This window comes from Botrytis sinoallii (genome assembly GCF_014898435.1).
Source record: "Botrytis sinoallii strain Bc 23 chromosome Unknown BSIN_001, whole genome shotgun sequence".
In the NCBI taxonomy this organism is placed as follows: Eukaryota; Fungi; Ascomycota; class Leotiomycetes; order Helotiales; family Sclerotiniaceae; genus Botrytis; species Botrytis sinoallii.
Genome location: NW_024066028.1, coordinates 53838 through 69322, shown reverse-complemented (window position 1 = coordinate 69322; position 15485 = coordinate 53838). Strand labels below are relative to the sequence as shown.

Below are 15485 nucleotides of genomic sequence, written 5' to 3'. Positions count from 1 at the left end.
GCTGACCCCCTCAGAGGAGATGGAAGACTTGGGATTATGAAAAGGACTTCCTGATTCCTACAAAGTGGATTAGAATGCGTGCATACTCTGGAGGATCTCGAAGATATAGATTCTCGAATTTTTGATCTGTGAAATGACAACTGAATGAGAAGCCATTTCTTCGACCTCTACACCCAGGGGCTTTCTCCTTGCCCACTCATCTACAGTCTACTATATCATCCACTGTCTCTGAGATATCCATGCTACTTACTCACTTCAATCCACAGTCGATCACCGATAATCACAATTAAAACAGAATTAGCCCAATATATATACGCAAGAAGCATATCACATGTCTTCTATTATTTCATAGCATTAATCTTATCTTATTCCATAGCACCCATAGCAATTGTGGCATCATACATGCCAACAACCCAGCTATTGCTATTATCCCCCTCGTAATCCATTATTATGTACAATAAGCAAGGTATGGTATATACCGCCGATTAACCCATGCAAAATAACGCCGTTGCATTTCAACCGGCAATGAGCCATTAGAACCATGTAGAATTCCATCCCTCCTTTTGAAAACTCCTAGAAAAGATTCAAACCCAACAATTATTAATCATAACATGATACTGAATGCCAGCTCGAATAGGGCTATTAAAAAGCTCCCGGTATGGCAATTGAAAGCTTTTCAGTGTCGTCACTGCTTTCAATAGACTCCTCATTTTGTACTGAGGACTCGGATCGTGGCGTTTCCTCTGTGACATTGTGAACTTCTTCCGTGTCCCCTTTTTGTTCTGGTTCAATGTGTTCCACTTCATTTGCATCGTGAAAATCTTCTGCATTGCTGATCTGTTCCGTTTCTTGATCTTCGTCTTCCACTTCAGTGTCGGGAATTACACCGCTAGAATTATCTGCAAGTTCCAATTCCGATTGTTGTTTGGGTACCGTCGCCAGTGCTGTTTCTTTCTCTGCGTCCCGATTCTCCAACTCAGAATCGACGATTGGAACATCAGTCCTCTCTACTTCCTCCCGAAGGGGACTAGGGAGGATTTCTCCATCACCTGACCTTCTCCCAAAACCGGTTATGTTGACGGGTGAGAGTTCACTAGTTGGTGTAATGTCCCTGGGTATGATTTCGATAGACCTGTCCGATTCTCCGCTGATCTTGCGTCTTCTTTCATCATCACTTAAGCGAGGACTCCTAGATGATTCTTGATTCCAAGACTGTACGCATGGAATGACCCCGCCGCCAACACGACACCAGAACATCCGTTCTCTTAACCTAACACTCTCTTCCCAGGCGGCCTTATCAGACTCCTCATCTTCACCTCTCCAGTGACCTTCTTTAAGGACACGTAAAAAACTCATAAACCCGCAAGTCGACCGGACGCGTCCTAGACAATATAGGCATAGGGGGTACCTTTGCGCATTATCGCTCTCGCTCGTTCGGAATCTATGGCTTCTAATATGTTCTGGGCCTTTTCGGGCTTCGCCACAAAGAGAGCAGGGGAATGCATATGGTTTTATAGACGAAGGCATTGGTTCAACAACAAGCGACCCTTCACATACTGCATTTAGGACTGTCCTTCGAGCGAGCCAAGAAAGTCCTGGGGCGTTATCGAGACGAAGCGTGGGCTCGATATCCTCGGCGAGAGCTCGTTTATAGAATTTCGTTTCTTTTAATGGGGTCAAAGAGTTGGGCCCATCTCTTGAGCTCGAGCTCACATTAGAGGCTGGTGTAGTCGGCGTTGCGGGGGAAGATCCAAATGTGCCCAATGTTGAGATAGAAGATGTTGACCCGTTGTTTGGCGCATGTGTTGAACCAGTGTATGCTCCTAGTCCTAACCCTAAACCGATTCCTCCATAAGATCCACTGGAAACGCGACTCCCAACAACGTTCCTTGACATACGCAGTAGAGAGATAAAATCATCGTAAGCTCCAAGGTCAGTTCGAAGGACTGGTTGAATCAGGTGCAAGAAGCTCGTAGGATATGAAGGCGAGACCGGTTCCGGGATTGACGAAGATTGTATCGAGTCCGAGTTGTGCATATTCTCGTCTTTGCGATCGGTTTGATGTAAAGCTGGAGTTGACGGTGCGGTATTATTTGTTTGGTTTGTTTGGTCATCCTGTTCCTCGGTCATGTGTTCCATAACTTGCTTCAATTCTGCCAACTGTTCTTGTTGCGACTTTAGTAAATTCTCTGCCTCCTGAAGTTGTGCTTTTAGTTGATCGTTCTTCTTGTTCACGATATCATATTCCTTCTGTGCTTGCTCTCGAGCCGTGATAACCATCTGTCAATGTCAGCTTTTATTGCATTGAAAGACTATACTCAGACCAACCTTGTTCGCCTCCTCAAATAAAGCCGTGGTGAGATTCTCCAATTCTAGCTCGATACTCCTCTTTTCTTTCTCAACTTCCCTTCTTTTATTCCTCTCTTCCGTCAAGGTCGCATTGAGTTTGGCCTTCTCAGCTTCGGCTATTGAGCTCCGTATCAGTACTCCATTCGATACTAGCGCTTTGTGCTCTCGATTTTCCCGTTCAAGCTGCTTGTTTCGTTCTCTCGAAGCCTCCAGTTCATGTCGAGTGGCGCTTAAACTATCGTCGAGAGTCGTCTGTTGATTTATGGCGTTTATAAGCTTTTTGCTCAGTGTTGTAACCTCCTCGCTCAAATGTGCATTGCTCAGCTCTTGATACTGTTCTTGGTTTGAGACGGGGCCGTCAATTGTAGGTGACGAGACTCTACTCCGAGGGTCCGGAAGAGTACTCAAATTCTCCTCTTGATCCATATAGGGAGCGAAAGCCCTCGGCGTGGGTATTCCAGGGGCGTTTGATACTGTAGCCATCGTAGGCAGGGTAGTAGTCGATATTGATTTCGTTATCGTCTTTGTAGAAGACCCTGAGAGAGAGCGTATATGTTGTAAGGACCGACGATGATTATATTGAGTCCATCCAGCAATGTGGATGAAGCTGTATGATTGGTTGCATTGTTAGTTGTTGTTGTTGAACATGATTTAATTATTTTTTTCCTTTTGACCACATGAATGAATGAGATTGATCAAATCATTATGATAAAGTCAAGTCAAGTATAATATAATATAACATAACAAACTTACTCGGACATTTGATTCTTTGAAGAGGCTTAGAGCCTCGTTCCCGATTAGAAAGCCACCAAAGAAATGCGAGTTGACGATTATTACGTAGTCGATTAGCGGCAGTAAATGTGCCTAACGACCTAAACCAGGAAGGTACTTTGAGATCTCGGAATCTTTACTGATGCTTTTACGTATTGAACCGATGAAAGGTGGGAAAGACACAGCAAGAAAGGGATTGAAGTTTGATAAAGTACAAGAGGAATAAAAATTGGAAGAAATGTATGTAAGGAGAGGAAAGAAAGAAGAAGGAAGAGTCGAAGAAGAAGAAGAATAAGAGAGAGAAAAAAGAAAAGGAAAAAAGTAAGTACTTAGTTTGAATAAATTATTATTACTCCTTTGAAGGGTTAGGAGAGAGGGAGGAAGAGAGAGAGAGAGAGAGAGAGAGAGAGAGAGAGAGAGAGAGAGAGAGAGGGAGTGTGTGTGTGTGTGTGTTGAGAGAGAGTAGAGAGAAAATCAAAAGATGGGAGAAAGTATAGCAAGTGCTCGTACAGTATTATCGAGGTATCTTTGATCGGGTTATGAATTTCCGATACTCCAGATAATAATAAATCTCTTTAGATTTGCCAGGAAAGGAAAACGGGAAAACGACGCGGCGTCATACGTCTAAACGCTGGATGATACTACCCAATCAAAATCCCACTCGGATGGGGGATACAAGAAAAGGGAAAAGTCAAAAAATCAAAAGGAAAAGCAAGGAAAAGGGAAAAGGGACAAGAGGAAAATGAGAGAAAAGAGGAAGAGAGGAACAGAGAATGAATTACTCCCTAAGTAAAAAGAGACAATTTGTAGCATCTTTTAAAACATAATAATGTCATGTAATGTTCAAAGTATACGATTATACGATGATACGATTATGCGAGTATAATATGTACGAAGTATACCTAGTAGGCATATATAGATGTAGAGGTTGTAATAACTATCATTCATTATTACCTATACCTAGTATTTTATTATTAGGATTAGGGGGTGACAAAGAGAAGCATTCATTTCCTCACATTCGATTTAAAAGGGTCTGTCTTTGTGTCTTGGTATCAAATCTATCAATCAATCCATCAATCAATCCATCAATCAATCCATCAATCAATCCATCAATCAATCCATCAATCAATCCATCAATCAATCCATCAATCAATCCATCATCATTCTAATCCAGGGTTCTCTAACGAATTGTATGCATATTGGACTTATCCAGACTTACTTCATGCATGCAAGTGGTTGGTCTACATCGTACCTCGTACATCGTACTCCGCACTTCTTCTTAGGGGTTATTGAAGAGGGGGAGAGTTGGTACGGAGTAGAGATACCACTATCCTATCTGAGCCTTTCTATCTACTACTCTGATTCTACTGGTACTGAATCAATATCGTAGAATAAAATAATCAATTCAGTGATATCAATACCAGATAGGTATCAATATTAATATCACTCATCACTTCCCACCTGCAGTATCTCAACAATTACAATCAATAAATCAATCAATAAATCAATCATCATCCTTGATACTCCCAAGACTCTTATTAACTTTCACAAATCACATTTCCATTCGATACTAGGTATGCTTTGCTTACTCGTGTCAGCTCATCACTTCTCACCCACCACTCCTCACCCATCACTTATCAGATGAAGAAGGAAGGCTCGGAAGGCACGAGGTCCCTAGTATCCGCTATCTCCCATCATCTCAGGGATTAGCTTCATGAGGAAGGTCTGAACTCACAAGTCCCGAAGAGTTTGGTCTCGCATTTCTTCTTTTGCCGGCTTCTCCTCAGTCGACTCCGTAAGTCATAGCACCATCTTGCTTTCTGATAGGCATCCTTCCATTCAAGAGTCAAGTCTGCAATGGGCAAGTCGAGATTCTCGAGGACGTGATCTTGGGCCTCGATCCTCATGACCACTATCTTTGCTAAAACCATTCAATATCTCGAGTAGGTAACTCTCCCGTATTTATTATGTGATAGTATATTCAAATACGCGCCGCCCTTCAGTTTCTTACCGTGGCTATGCTGCACCCCCCCCGCAAATTCGTGCACCAAGGTTAAGTTGGACGCGGCTGGATCTCTCGCCTCCTCGGCCAGTACCGATCTTTTCTGGTGCATTGTCACGACAGGTGCCAGATGTAGATCATCCACCACGGATGTGTGGAGTACAGTTTTTATAGATCATGCCCAAATCCAAGGAATTATATTATCGTTAGTTGATATCTACTGCCGGTATGCTTTCGGCATTGCTAAGCTCACTCATTTCACATCATCCATTTGACGTACAGGAATAAGAAGAGTGGTTGTATAATTTTCATTCTCTCAACACCCATACCAGGGTAAGAAACATCATGTAAACAGCACCGATCTAGACTCAACATTGTGAGACAAGTATAGGGAGCTCATCGTAGATCTGCTTAATGGCATGCATTATAGAAAGAAAAAATGTGCTAGGGGGAATTGTAATGTATTCAAATGAGGCTGCATCCAGAACATAGGAGACTCTGGATGATCAAACGCCAAACTCGACTGGGGTTGTTCTTGGAACACTTGTGAGGGCTTCGGAGAAGTGGGAAATCTTCTACCTAAGCGTGACAAATACGGCTCCGGAGGAATAGAGAGATAGGGGAGAATAGAAAGGAAAAAATCGTTGTTCACTGAAATTTGCTGCAAACACATGGCCATGCGTGTCATCTGATGCTGTTGGAAACCTTTCAGATTCTTGAAGGTATTGCACATATTTAATATTTATCATGCAACGCTAGAAGCCTCTGACCCTCATTGTATCATATCCCGCAAAGAAACCCAAACAAACCCCAGCCCAGAGCTTAGATAGTCGTCTCGTATGCGATTGGTACAATTGTCTCTGGTACGTTATCCTTCATCGAAATGGTTCTGGCCTCTCTTGGCATGGCTGGCTGTCTCTTCAAGTGAACGTGGGTACCATCGGCCTTCGATTGCTTCTTCAACTCGGCGTTCTTCTTGACTCTGCGGACGAACTCCTCTCTTGAGCGGGAGAGGGAGACGTGCTCGATTCTGAGGTTGACACGCTTCTCGATGTATCTGTGCTTGACCTTCTTGTAGATGATAACACCAACGGCGCTCTTGGTGACGTTGTAAACGACACCAGTCTTTCCGTGGTAAACCTTGTGGGGCATACTGAACAGAGGTCAGTACACGAATTCGTCCTCCAAAATATTCCACCGTCTTCTCGCAAATCTCCATGTCGATTCTGCCTGGGAAATTTATGTATGATTGATGATTTTGACTGACCCCTTTTGAACGGCACCGTTTGCCTTGATATCAACAATGTCACCGACCCTGAAAATAAATTAGTATTTTGCGACATCTCGAAATTGCGAAGAAATGGATTTCTACATACTTGTATTGTCTCAAGTAGGTCGACAACTTGATCATACCATGATCCTTGAAGTTTCTGCTGAATGCATACTGAAAATGTGTTAGTTACTGCTATCGAATCCAAAATTGCCGTCGTCGCATCGATTTCAAAGCTGTGGCCGTAGCAATCCTCCCCAAATGGTGCAATTAAACGGGAAATAATGAACTCACCCGAGTACCGGCGCGGAGACCTGCTGGGTGACCCATTTTGTCGATGTAGGATGGGTATTCGGAGGGAGGTCGAAGTTATTCAGAAATTGTCGATAATCTTTCTATTGCAAATTGACGCTGGTATCGGCAACTCCAACTTTCAAAAATCTTCGCTTAATTTTGCGCCTTCCCACTTTGGTGGTAGCTCGGGTCAAATGCCCTAATTGAATTTCCGGAACATCGAAAAATTACAGGAACAAAATTTACAGCCAGCGATCAACAACCTCACGACGACAATCGACTCGACGTATCAGCAAAAATGGCCCCGTACGTATTGTCCATATTCTGAAGCTTCAGATTTACTTCGATTGATCTCGAAATTATCTGGAGTTTTTTTTTTGGCTTTGAATCGAATTGCTTTGGGAATATTACCTCGATCGCAACAAGGCCAAATTGAGTTCGTTTGCTAATATTTTTAAACAGACGTTCATACTCCAAGACCTACAAGGTCCCACGTCGTCCGTAAGTTCCCTATCAATTACCTGTTTGCGCTTCGTAATTCATGCTGACAACTTTATAGCTTCGAGAGTGCTCGTTTGTAAGTGGACCACTGTTCTAGAGCTTGCTCTGTTCATGTCACTGATTTTTCCCTAGGGACTCCGAATTGAAGATTGTCGGAGAGTATGGTCTCCGCAACAAGCGTGAGGTCTGGCGTGTCCAGTTGACTCTCTCCAAGATTCGTCGTGCTGCCCGGTATGTAAAGTTCTTCAATTCGAGAACTTTTCAATGTGCTAACGTATTTAATTTAGTCAATTGCTCACCCTTGACGAGAAGGACCCAAAGAGACTTTTCGAAGGTAACGCCCTCATTCGTCGTCTTGTCCGTGTCGGTGTCCTCGACGAGTCCCGCATGAAGCTCGATTACGTTTTGGCCTTGAAGATTGAGGATTTCATGGAGCGTCGTCTTCAAACCTGTGTCTACAAGCTCGGTCTTGCCAAGTCCATCCATCACGCTCGTGTCCTCATCCGCCAAAGACACATCCGTGTTGGTAAGCAAATTGTCAACGTTCCATCCTTCGTTGTCCGTCTCGACTCCCAAAAGCACATCGACTTCGCATTGAGCTCGCCATTCGGAGGTGGACGCCCAGGTCGTGTCCGCAGAAAGAAGGCCAAGGCTTCCGAGAAGAAGGATGATGATGCCGAGGAAGAGGATGAGGAATAGAGGAACATTTCGATACCAAAATCTTTCCTATCTACATCATGAGGGTTACACTTTAGCAGGGGTTAGGGCCGGTTACATATGTAAAGCAGACATCTTAGCGTCGAGCTACAAAATAAAAGCCGTATTCCATGATGAATTATTAATGATCACTTTTTTTAATGACTTTATTGTTCCAAGAATATACCATTCTACGAATAATTTGTGATTTTTTCAAAGATCCAATATTGGAATACGTTCAACAATATTATACATAAGCTAACCCAAGTACCAAAAGCTATCTCTATTTTGATATTATTCCCTTAAATTGTTATGGGAAAGTGAAAGTGGCTTGAGATTAAACATCCAGTAATGATTTTAATGTTCAATTAAAATGTCTAATGGTTTATTATTGAATCGGCTCGTCATACTAATTCGTCTTTCCCTATGAAAGCATTCATTGGATCGTCGGCTGCTATACGCTTCTTCTTCCATGCATCCATATCCTCCTCAGAAACACCGGAGTGCATCTCTTCCGCGGTGCGTTTCTTCGTCTGTTGTGTGATAGCGGAAGGCTTTTCCACCTCACTCTTTGCTGGTTCGGCCTCTTCTGTGTCCTCATCCATTAGGATACCTCCTATTCGAGCACGCTCTGCATCTTGAAAAGCACTTTTACCTGCTTCTCCGACACAGTAACTGTTCTTGACCAGCGAATGACAACAAGAATAACCCCATTTGAAGTTAGACCACCAACTTCCCCACACAGATGTGTGATTGTTGGGGAAAATGTCCTCAGGATATTTAGACTTCGCAGAGGCCTTTGGTGCTCCCTTGATTCTACCAGTCTCATCATATTCCACATATTTCTCAGACTCCATAACGGCTGCATCCCTAAGCTTTGCAGCCATAGGATTGCTGTCTCCACCATATTTCTCCAAAAGCATTTTCTTATGCGCCTGTCGTTTGGCCTCGGCCTCTTCCTTCTCCTTTCTTCTATAGTACTCGCCAGATGTAGGGTTGGCTTGTAAATGTTGCTTTGTGTCACCAGCCTTTTCCTGAGACTCCCAGGCGTACTTCTGTGCCTTTTCAAACTCGGCGGCATCCCCAGAAGCTTTCAAAAATCCTTCTTCCGCAACCAGCGCCGCAGCCGTATCAGCAGTCGCTCCACTGTCCACCATAGATCTAGTCTTTGGGTCGTACTTCGCCGAGTCTAGGTCCAAATTCAATAGATATTTTGCCGTGTCCTCGCGTATTCTCAGCTGCCTTGTCGATGTACTTTGATGTCTGCCCATATCTGATTCCTCGGCGTATTTTGCGCCATCATCATCGCCATCCTCATCAGCTTCTTCTCCATCTTTGCTTTGACCACTCTGTAATTGCTTCTTCAGTTCTTCTAGCTGCGCATATTCATCCGTGACGGCCTTGTACTCCTTCGCATCGTATCCATTCCATCGATCTCTCTTCGCATCCCATCCCAAATCAACGTCCTGTATAACTTCATCTGCCTGTATATCCTTTCCGGTCCATTTGGCGCCTTTCGCTCTAGGTCTGTTCAAGCAATCCTTCGCCTTGTGTGTCATTGCTCCGCAATTTTCGCATGCGCCTTTCCGAAATTTGGTGGCTGCAGGACCCAGTTTCTTTCCACGATCATACCATTTTGACTGATCTAATTGGGCTTTTTGAAGACGCTGATGCTCGAGGTAATCGTTATTATCATCGTCGCCGATATAAAATGGCTTCTTTGCAATAAAAGCTGGGATATACTCGTTCTGGTCCTTGTTTGCTGCAGATTGTTCAGGCTTTCGAGGTTGTGTACCTGCGGGAGGCATTTTGGAGGTTTGGCTATATCAAAAAAAAGATTGTATCAGTTCTTGATATTTCAGTAAAAGTACGTATAAAAGTCGATAGAATGGTCGAAACTGTATATCAAGGAGATCAAGTAGCAAACAATAATTTAGTTCTGGACTAAAGATAATAGGTAGGTGGATGTAGGAAAGAGAGGTGGATTTAGAAAAGACAGGATGTGGATCGATTGATAAACTCCATTGGGTAGCGGCGATAAGGTATGCTCTGTCAGCACTTCTAGATCCAAGTCTTAGTCCCGTGACTTGGCGTAGCCTTTGGTTCGCGTTCGTGTTTGCGCCACTCAGATGTGGTATGAGAAAGAGAATGAAAATAAAACAGGAACGGCACTTCCTACGGTCTTTCCCTTTTGTATTTGAAGGTATAGGAAGAAATGCGAAGTCATGAAAACTGACAAGATCGACTCTCGCTGGGTGCCTCCATCCTAACACGTCCAATTGCCATGGACCTCTTTCGAGTACGTCTCAATTGCATTGATCATTATCAAGCTACACCTTCTCAATTTGATCCTCAATTAAAACGAAACATCGAACCTTCCGATATTCACAAAGAGCCAAAAGTACCTGTCATTAGAGTTTTCGGCTCGACGGAGACAGGTCAGAAGGTCTGCGCACATATCCATGGAGCATTTCCTTATTTATATATTGAGTATGAAGGCTCGCTCGATCCCGACGAAGGTTTGTCTTTTGCTTAATTTCGATTGTTGTTTTGATGTCTGATAAATTTGTAGTTGGAAGTTATATCCACAGACTTCATCTTTCAATCGATTATGCCCTGGCTGTAAGCTATCGTCGCAATGCATATGATGGAAATGCCAAATTTGTCGCACGTATTACCTTGGTAAAGGCGGTTCCATTCTATGGCTTCCATGTTGGATACCGCTTCTATCTTAAGATCTACATGTTGAATCCCATGGTAATGACGCGTCTCGCGGATATTTTGCGTCAGGGTACTGTTATGAAGCGAGTATTTCAACCATATGAAGCCCATCTTCAATTTCTCCTTCAGTGGATGGCGGACTACAATCTGTATGGATGTGGATATATCGATTCTAGTAAGGCTACATTTCGAGGTCCAGTGCCTCTATACAATGAAATTTCCTCATCAATGCACCTTTGGCATGACCGCTCAATACCTGATCATCTCATTACGAATGACGTGTATCTCCCTAGGGTCAGCCATTGTCATTGGAAGTTGATATCTGTGTCCAAAATATTCTCAACAGGAGGGATGTCAAGCCACGTCTGCTCCACCATGACTTCGCTCAAAACCTTGGCCCTTTTGCCCCCGACGAGAAGTTAGTACAAAGTATGGCATGTCTTTGGAAAGATGAAACCCGTCGTCGAAAGTCTAGAATTCCAAATGCAACGGCTGGTAGTAGCCCATTCCCAGCCGAGGTAATGTTTTCTATGTCAGCTGACCCTCGACATTCCCAGAGTGGTGGATGGATGCACGAAGGCGAACACAGGGAAATGGTCAAAGGGCTCATCCAAGAAGAACGGAACAGAGGCGACCCTTCAAAACCAACTTTCAAAACTTTCGTCATGCCAAAGCCCTTCGAGAGTTCCGTGAAAACTAGCCTTGAGTCGGTGGAAGACTTGTACCCGGAGAATCTTCGTCTCGCTTTCCAATCAACCTATGAGGAACAGGGCCATCACAATTTGCATGGCCACCGTGGAGAAAGAGAGGTGGACGAAACCCTTGTTGAACTTGCAATCAGCCAAGAAGAAAATGAAGATGATTACGATTCTGATGAGGATATCATGAGAGAGATTGAGCTTTCGCAGAAACGGAAAGGAGATTATATTGACGAAGCTCTACCCAAATCTGAAACAGATACGATATTTGGTGACGAAGCTTATTTTAATGCTGCTTCATTAGATGAATTGCAAGCAATTTATCCTAAAGAAGGCAAAGCTCATCACAATTTTGTACACTCCCAAACAGCCTCTGTCGTAGCAGATGCTCTGGCCTCCAAATCTGCACAAATCAGTCACTTGGCTAGTCAGATTGATTCTGATCATCATAGTGGTCACAACCACAGGGGCCAAGACATTAATTGCGAATGGAGTAGATCACAATTAGAACAAGAATTTCCGGACGCGAAACGGCGGAAGACCAGTACAATGGCTCAGCCCTCAATACAATTATCTCCTACGTCATCTCTAGGACCAAGAAATGAACACATTGAGCAACGAACCAGCTTGGAGCTTAGGCCGCCTGATGCTAAGCTTTCCTCTCAAGACTCGCTCAATTTCCCTGTAACAAAAGATTCGCACGATTCGAGCACAATGCTGAAACTCAGTCAGCGCTTTGGGCATGTAGCTACTCCTACAGCAAAGAAGCACGTTTCTTTTCTTCCCAATCCAGCATCGACTACTGATACTTTCGTTAAGACTGTAAGCATGTCAAACTCCACAGCGATACTAAGCCCGATTCGAAAGCTAGATTCCTCTGTTCAGGATAAATTGTTCAAAGGAATCACAGACAGCTTTGGTGCCAGCAACGATTCATTACTGCTGGCACATCATCAATCTCCTCCATCAGCCCATTTTGTTTCTACAACGTTGTCAAGTTTCAATCTACCCTTAATTCTCCATCAAGATGCCTTTTACAGTAGGGAAGAAGATGTTCCCGAGCGCCCTAGAGAATGGGCGGGTAGAGAATTCAAACTTGGAAGCACGAGTGTGCCATTCCTACCCGATTTTGATCCGTCTGCAACCTCAGACGCAACTTTTGGGCTTGGGCCTGTTGTTCTCCCCGATAGAATCAAAGACGAAGAAGTCTACAATCATCGACGCCGCGAGTGCAGTCTTCGTGCTTGGACTTTTACAGAAATGCCGCCTAGTTATGCGAAAGTACACATTTGGGCTCGCAATCAGGAGTCTAAGATAAATCATAAATCCGAAAATCCGAAGAGGGGTGCACCTTCCAAGTCGGTTAGCAAGCACCGAAAGGAGGCGAAGCTTTCACAAATCGACGGCCCAACTCAAAAGAACCCGCATGACTTCAAATATACACAAAACGGAAAGACTATTAACATTCAACGTGAGGCTCAATACATGAGTGTCATGAGTTTAGAGGTTCATGTTAATACGCGAGGGGGTTTTGCGCCCAATCCTGAAGAGGATGAGATTCAGTGTATTTTCTTCTGCTTTCAAGCGGACGATAACGGCACTGGAGGTAGCCCATCAAAGTCGGGAATTGCGGTCTTGTCCGTTGATGAAGATAACATTGCCGAGAGGATATCTAATCAAGTCCCCTTCGAGGTGCATGTAGAGACCTCTGAACTCGATCTGCTCGTCCGTATGGTCGAAATTGTGCGGGAGTACGATCCAGACATCCTGACTGGCTTCGAGGTCCACAGTGGATCTTGGGGGTATCTTATTGAACGGGCAAGAACTAAATACGACTATGACCTTTGTGATGAGTTCTCACGTATGAAAAATCAATCCCATGGCCGATTTGGCAAGGATAATGACAAATGGGGATTCGACAATACATCCACAATTCGTGTTACAGGCCGACATATGATCAATATCTGGAGAGTCATGAGAGCCGAGCTTAACCTCCTTCAGTATACATTGGAAAATGTGGTTTTCCATCTACTCCACCGGCGGATTCCGCACTATTCATGGGCCGATCTAAGGGACTGGTATACCAACGGGACGGCCCGAGATTTGTCTAAAGTACTCGCGTACTATGTGTCCCATGTAGAACTCGATCTAGAAATACTTGAGCAGAACGAATTGATCTCGCGTACAAGCGAACAAGCACGGCTTTTGGGTGTTGATTTCTTCTCGGTTTTCTCCCGTGGTTCACAATTTAAGGTAGAATCTCTGATGTTTCGTATTGCAAAACCAGAGAACTTTATCTTGATATCTCCTAGCCGAAAACAAGTGGGTGGCCAAAATGCTTTGGAGTGTCTTCCCCTTGTCATGGAGCCTCAAAGTGCTTTTTACAGCAGTCCATTACTGGTTCTTGATTTTCAAAGTTTGTATCCGAGTGTTATGATTGCTTATAATTATTGTTATTCGACGTACCTGGGACGAGTCGTAAACTGGCGAGGTACCAATAAAATGGGTTTCACTGAATATACAAGGGAAGACAGGTTGTTGGAGTTGCTAAAAGACCACATTAATATTGCTCCCAATGGAATAATGTATGCAAAACCAAACATTCGGAAGAGTCTCCTAGCCAAAATGTTGGGGGAAATCCTTGAAACTCGGGTCATGGTGAAGAGTGGGATGAAGCTTGACAAGGAGGACAAAGCGCTACAACGATTATTGAATAATAGGCAACTTGCTCTGAAACTTATTGCCAACGTTACATACGGATATACATCTGCATCGTTTTCTGGTCGCATGCCGTGCTCAGAGATTGCTGACAGTATTGTTCAAACCGGGCGAGAAACACTTGAAAAAGCCATTGCACTTATTCACTCGGTCAAACGATGGGGTGCAGAGGTGGTTTATGGAGATACCGACAGCTTATTTGTCTACCTGAAAGGTCGCAGCAAAGATGAAGCGTTCGATATTGGGAATGAGATTGCAAAAACGGTCACCAACATGAATCCACGTCCCGTCAAGCTCAAATTCGAGAAAGTTTATCACCCCTGCGTGCTTCTAGCTAAGAAGCGATATGTGGGCTTTAAGTATGAGAGCAAGTCACAAATCGACCCTGAGTTCGATGCGAAAGGTATTGAGACCGTGCGACGTGATGGCACTCCAGCTGAGCAAAAAATCGAAGAAAAAGCTCTCAAAATACTCTTTCGCACAGCTGATCTTAGTCAAGTGAAATCCTATTTTCAAGAACAGTGCGAGAAAATTATGAAAGGCTCTGTATCTATTCAAGACTTTTGCTTTGCGAAAGAAGTCAAGCTTGGAACGTATAGTAACAAAGGACCACCACCTGCAGGAGCTCTTATTAGCACCAAAAAAATGTTGGAAGATGCACGAACAGAGCCGCAATATGGCGAGCGAGTTCCATATGTGGTCGTCACGGGCGCTCCAGGAGCTCGACTAATCGATCGCTGTGTCGCGCCCGAAGAACTTCTTAACAGCGATCACAGCGAGCTAGATGCGGAATACTACATCTCTAAAAATCTGATTCCACCATTAGAACGAATCTTCAACCTTATGGGTGCCAATGTCAGAAGTTGGTATGACGAGACGCCCAAAGTTCAGCGCGTTCGCCGACTCGAGGTTAATTTGGACCAAGGACAACTTAGAGAGCTAACAATAAACAAGAAAACACTCGAGTCATACATGAAATCATCATCATGTCTTGTTTGCAAAGACAAACTTGAGACCGAAGGATTCCTCTGCCCTGAGTGTCAGTCCAATGCTCCTGACTCGATGCTTTCTCTACAGACTAGACTCAACATTGAGGAAAAGAAGTTTCTAGACATACAGAGCATTTGCCAGGGCTGTTCTGGTTTATCTCCACTAGAGGAAGTGAAATGCGATAGTAAGGATTGCCCTGTATTTTATACAAGGACGAGACAGAGGGCGAGATTAAAAACGGAAAGGGCTTTCATGGTGCCAGCTATGCAGGCCCTATCATCAACTATTGAAACGGAGGTGGACTTTACAAATCTTGAGTGGTAATTAGTAGTTTTGTTTGTTTACTTCTGCAATTCTAAGACTTTCAAGGATCCTGTGATATCATTCCAGAGGCACAATCTTAGATATAATATTTTAAAGCTACCAAAGTAAAGAAATTCTATGAATGATGGATATCGGTGCTGTAACTTGTAAG

At 43.8% G+C, this 15485-nt stretch overlaps 5 protein-coding genes across 5 annotated transcripts; 2 read left to right on the top strand and 3 right to left on the bottom strand.

Moving 5' to 3' along the window:
- Positions 1 to 642: 642 nt before the first annotated feature.
- EAF02_000021 (uncharacterized protein) lies at positions 643 to 3110 on the bottom strand (the record flags this gene model as incomplete). Its single annotated transcript, XM_038896069.1, has 3 exons — positions 643 to 2280; positions 2329 to 2956; positions 3103 to 3110. The coding sequence occupies 3 exons, from the start codon at positions 3108 to 3110 to the stop codon at positions 643 to 645; spliced, it is 2274 nt and encodes a 757-aa protein (XP_038762928.1).
- A 2834-nt stretch (positions 3111 to 5944) lies between these two features.
- Positions 5945 to 6722, bottom strand: EAF02_000020 (uncharacterized protein; the record flags this gene model as incomplete). Its single annotated transcript, XM_038896068.1, has 4 exons — positions 5945 to 6275; positions 6390 to 6437; positions 6499 to 6566; positions 6687 to 6722. The coding sequence occupies 4 exons, from the start codon at positions 6720 to 6722 to the stop codon at positions 5945 to 5947; spliced, it is 483 nt and encodes a 160-aa protein (XP_038762927.1).
- A 262-nt stretch (positions 6723 to 6984) lies between these two features.
- On the top strand, positions 6985 to 7886 carry EAF02_000019 (uncharacterized protein; the record flags this gene model as incomplete). Its single annotated transcript, XM_038896067.1, has 5 exons — positions 6985 to 6992; positions 7149 to 7187; positions 7246 to 7263; positions 7320 to 7418; positions 7475 to 7886. 5 exons carry the CDS (start codon positions 6985 to 6987, stop codon positions 7884 to 7886), a joined length of 576 nt encoding a protein of 191 aa, XP_038762926.1.
- A 401-nt stretch (positions 7887 to 8287) lies between these two features.
- EAF02_000018 (uncharacterized protein) lies at positions 8288 to 9691 on the bottom strand (the record flags this gene model as incomplete). The annotated part of the gene is made up of 1 exon (XM_038896066.1): positions 8288 to 9691. The coding sequence occupies one exon, from the start codon at positions 9689 to 9691 to the stop codon at positions 8288 to 8290; it is 1404 nt and encodes a 467-aa protein (XP_038762925.1).
- A 476-nt stretch (positions 9692 to 10167) lies between these two features.
- EAF02_000017 (uncharacterized protein) lies at positions 10168 to 15334 on the top strand (the record flags this gene model as incomplete). The annotated part of the gene is made up of 3 exons (XM_038896065.1): positions 10168 to 10402; positions 10456 to 10802; positions 10898 to 15334. The coding sequence occupies 3 exons, from the start codon at positions 10168 to 10170 to the stop codon at positions 15332 to 15334; spliced, it is 5019 nt and encodes a 1672-aa protein (XP_038762924.1).
- Positions 15335 to 15485: the final 151 nt, after the last annotated feature.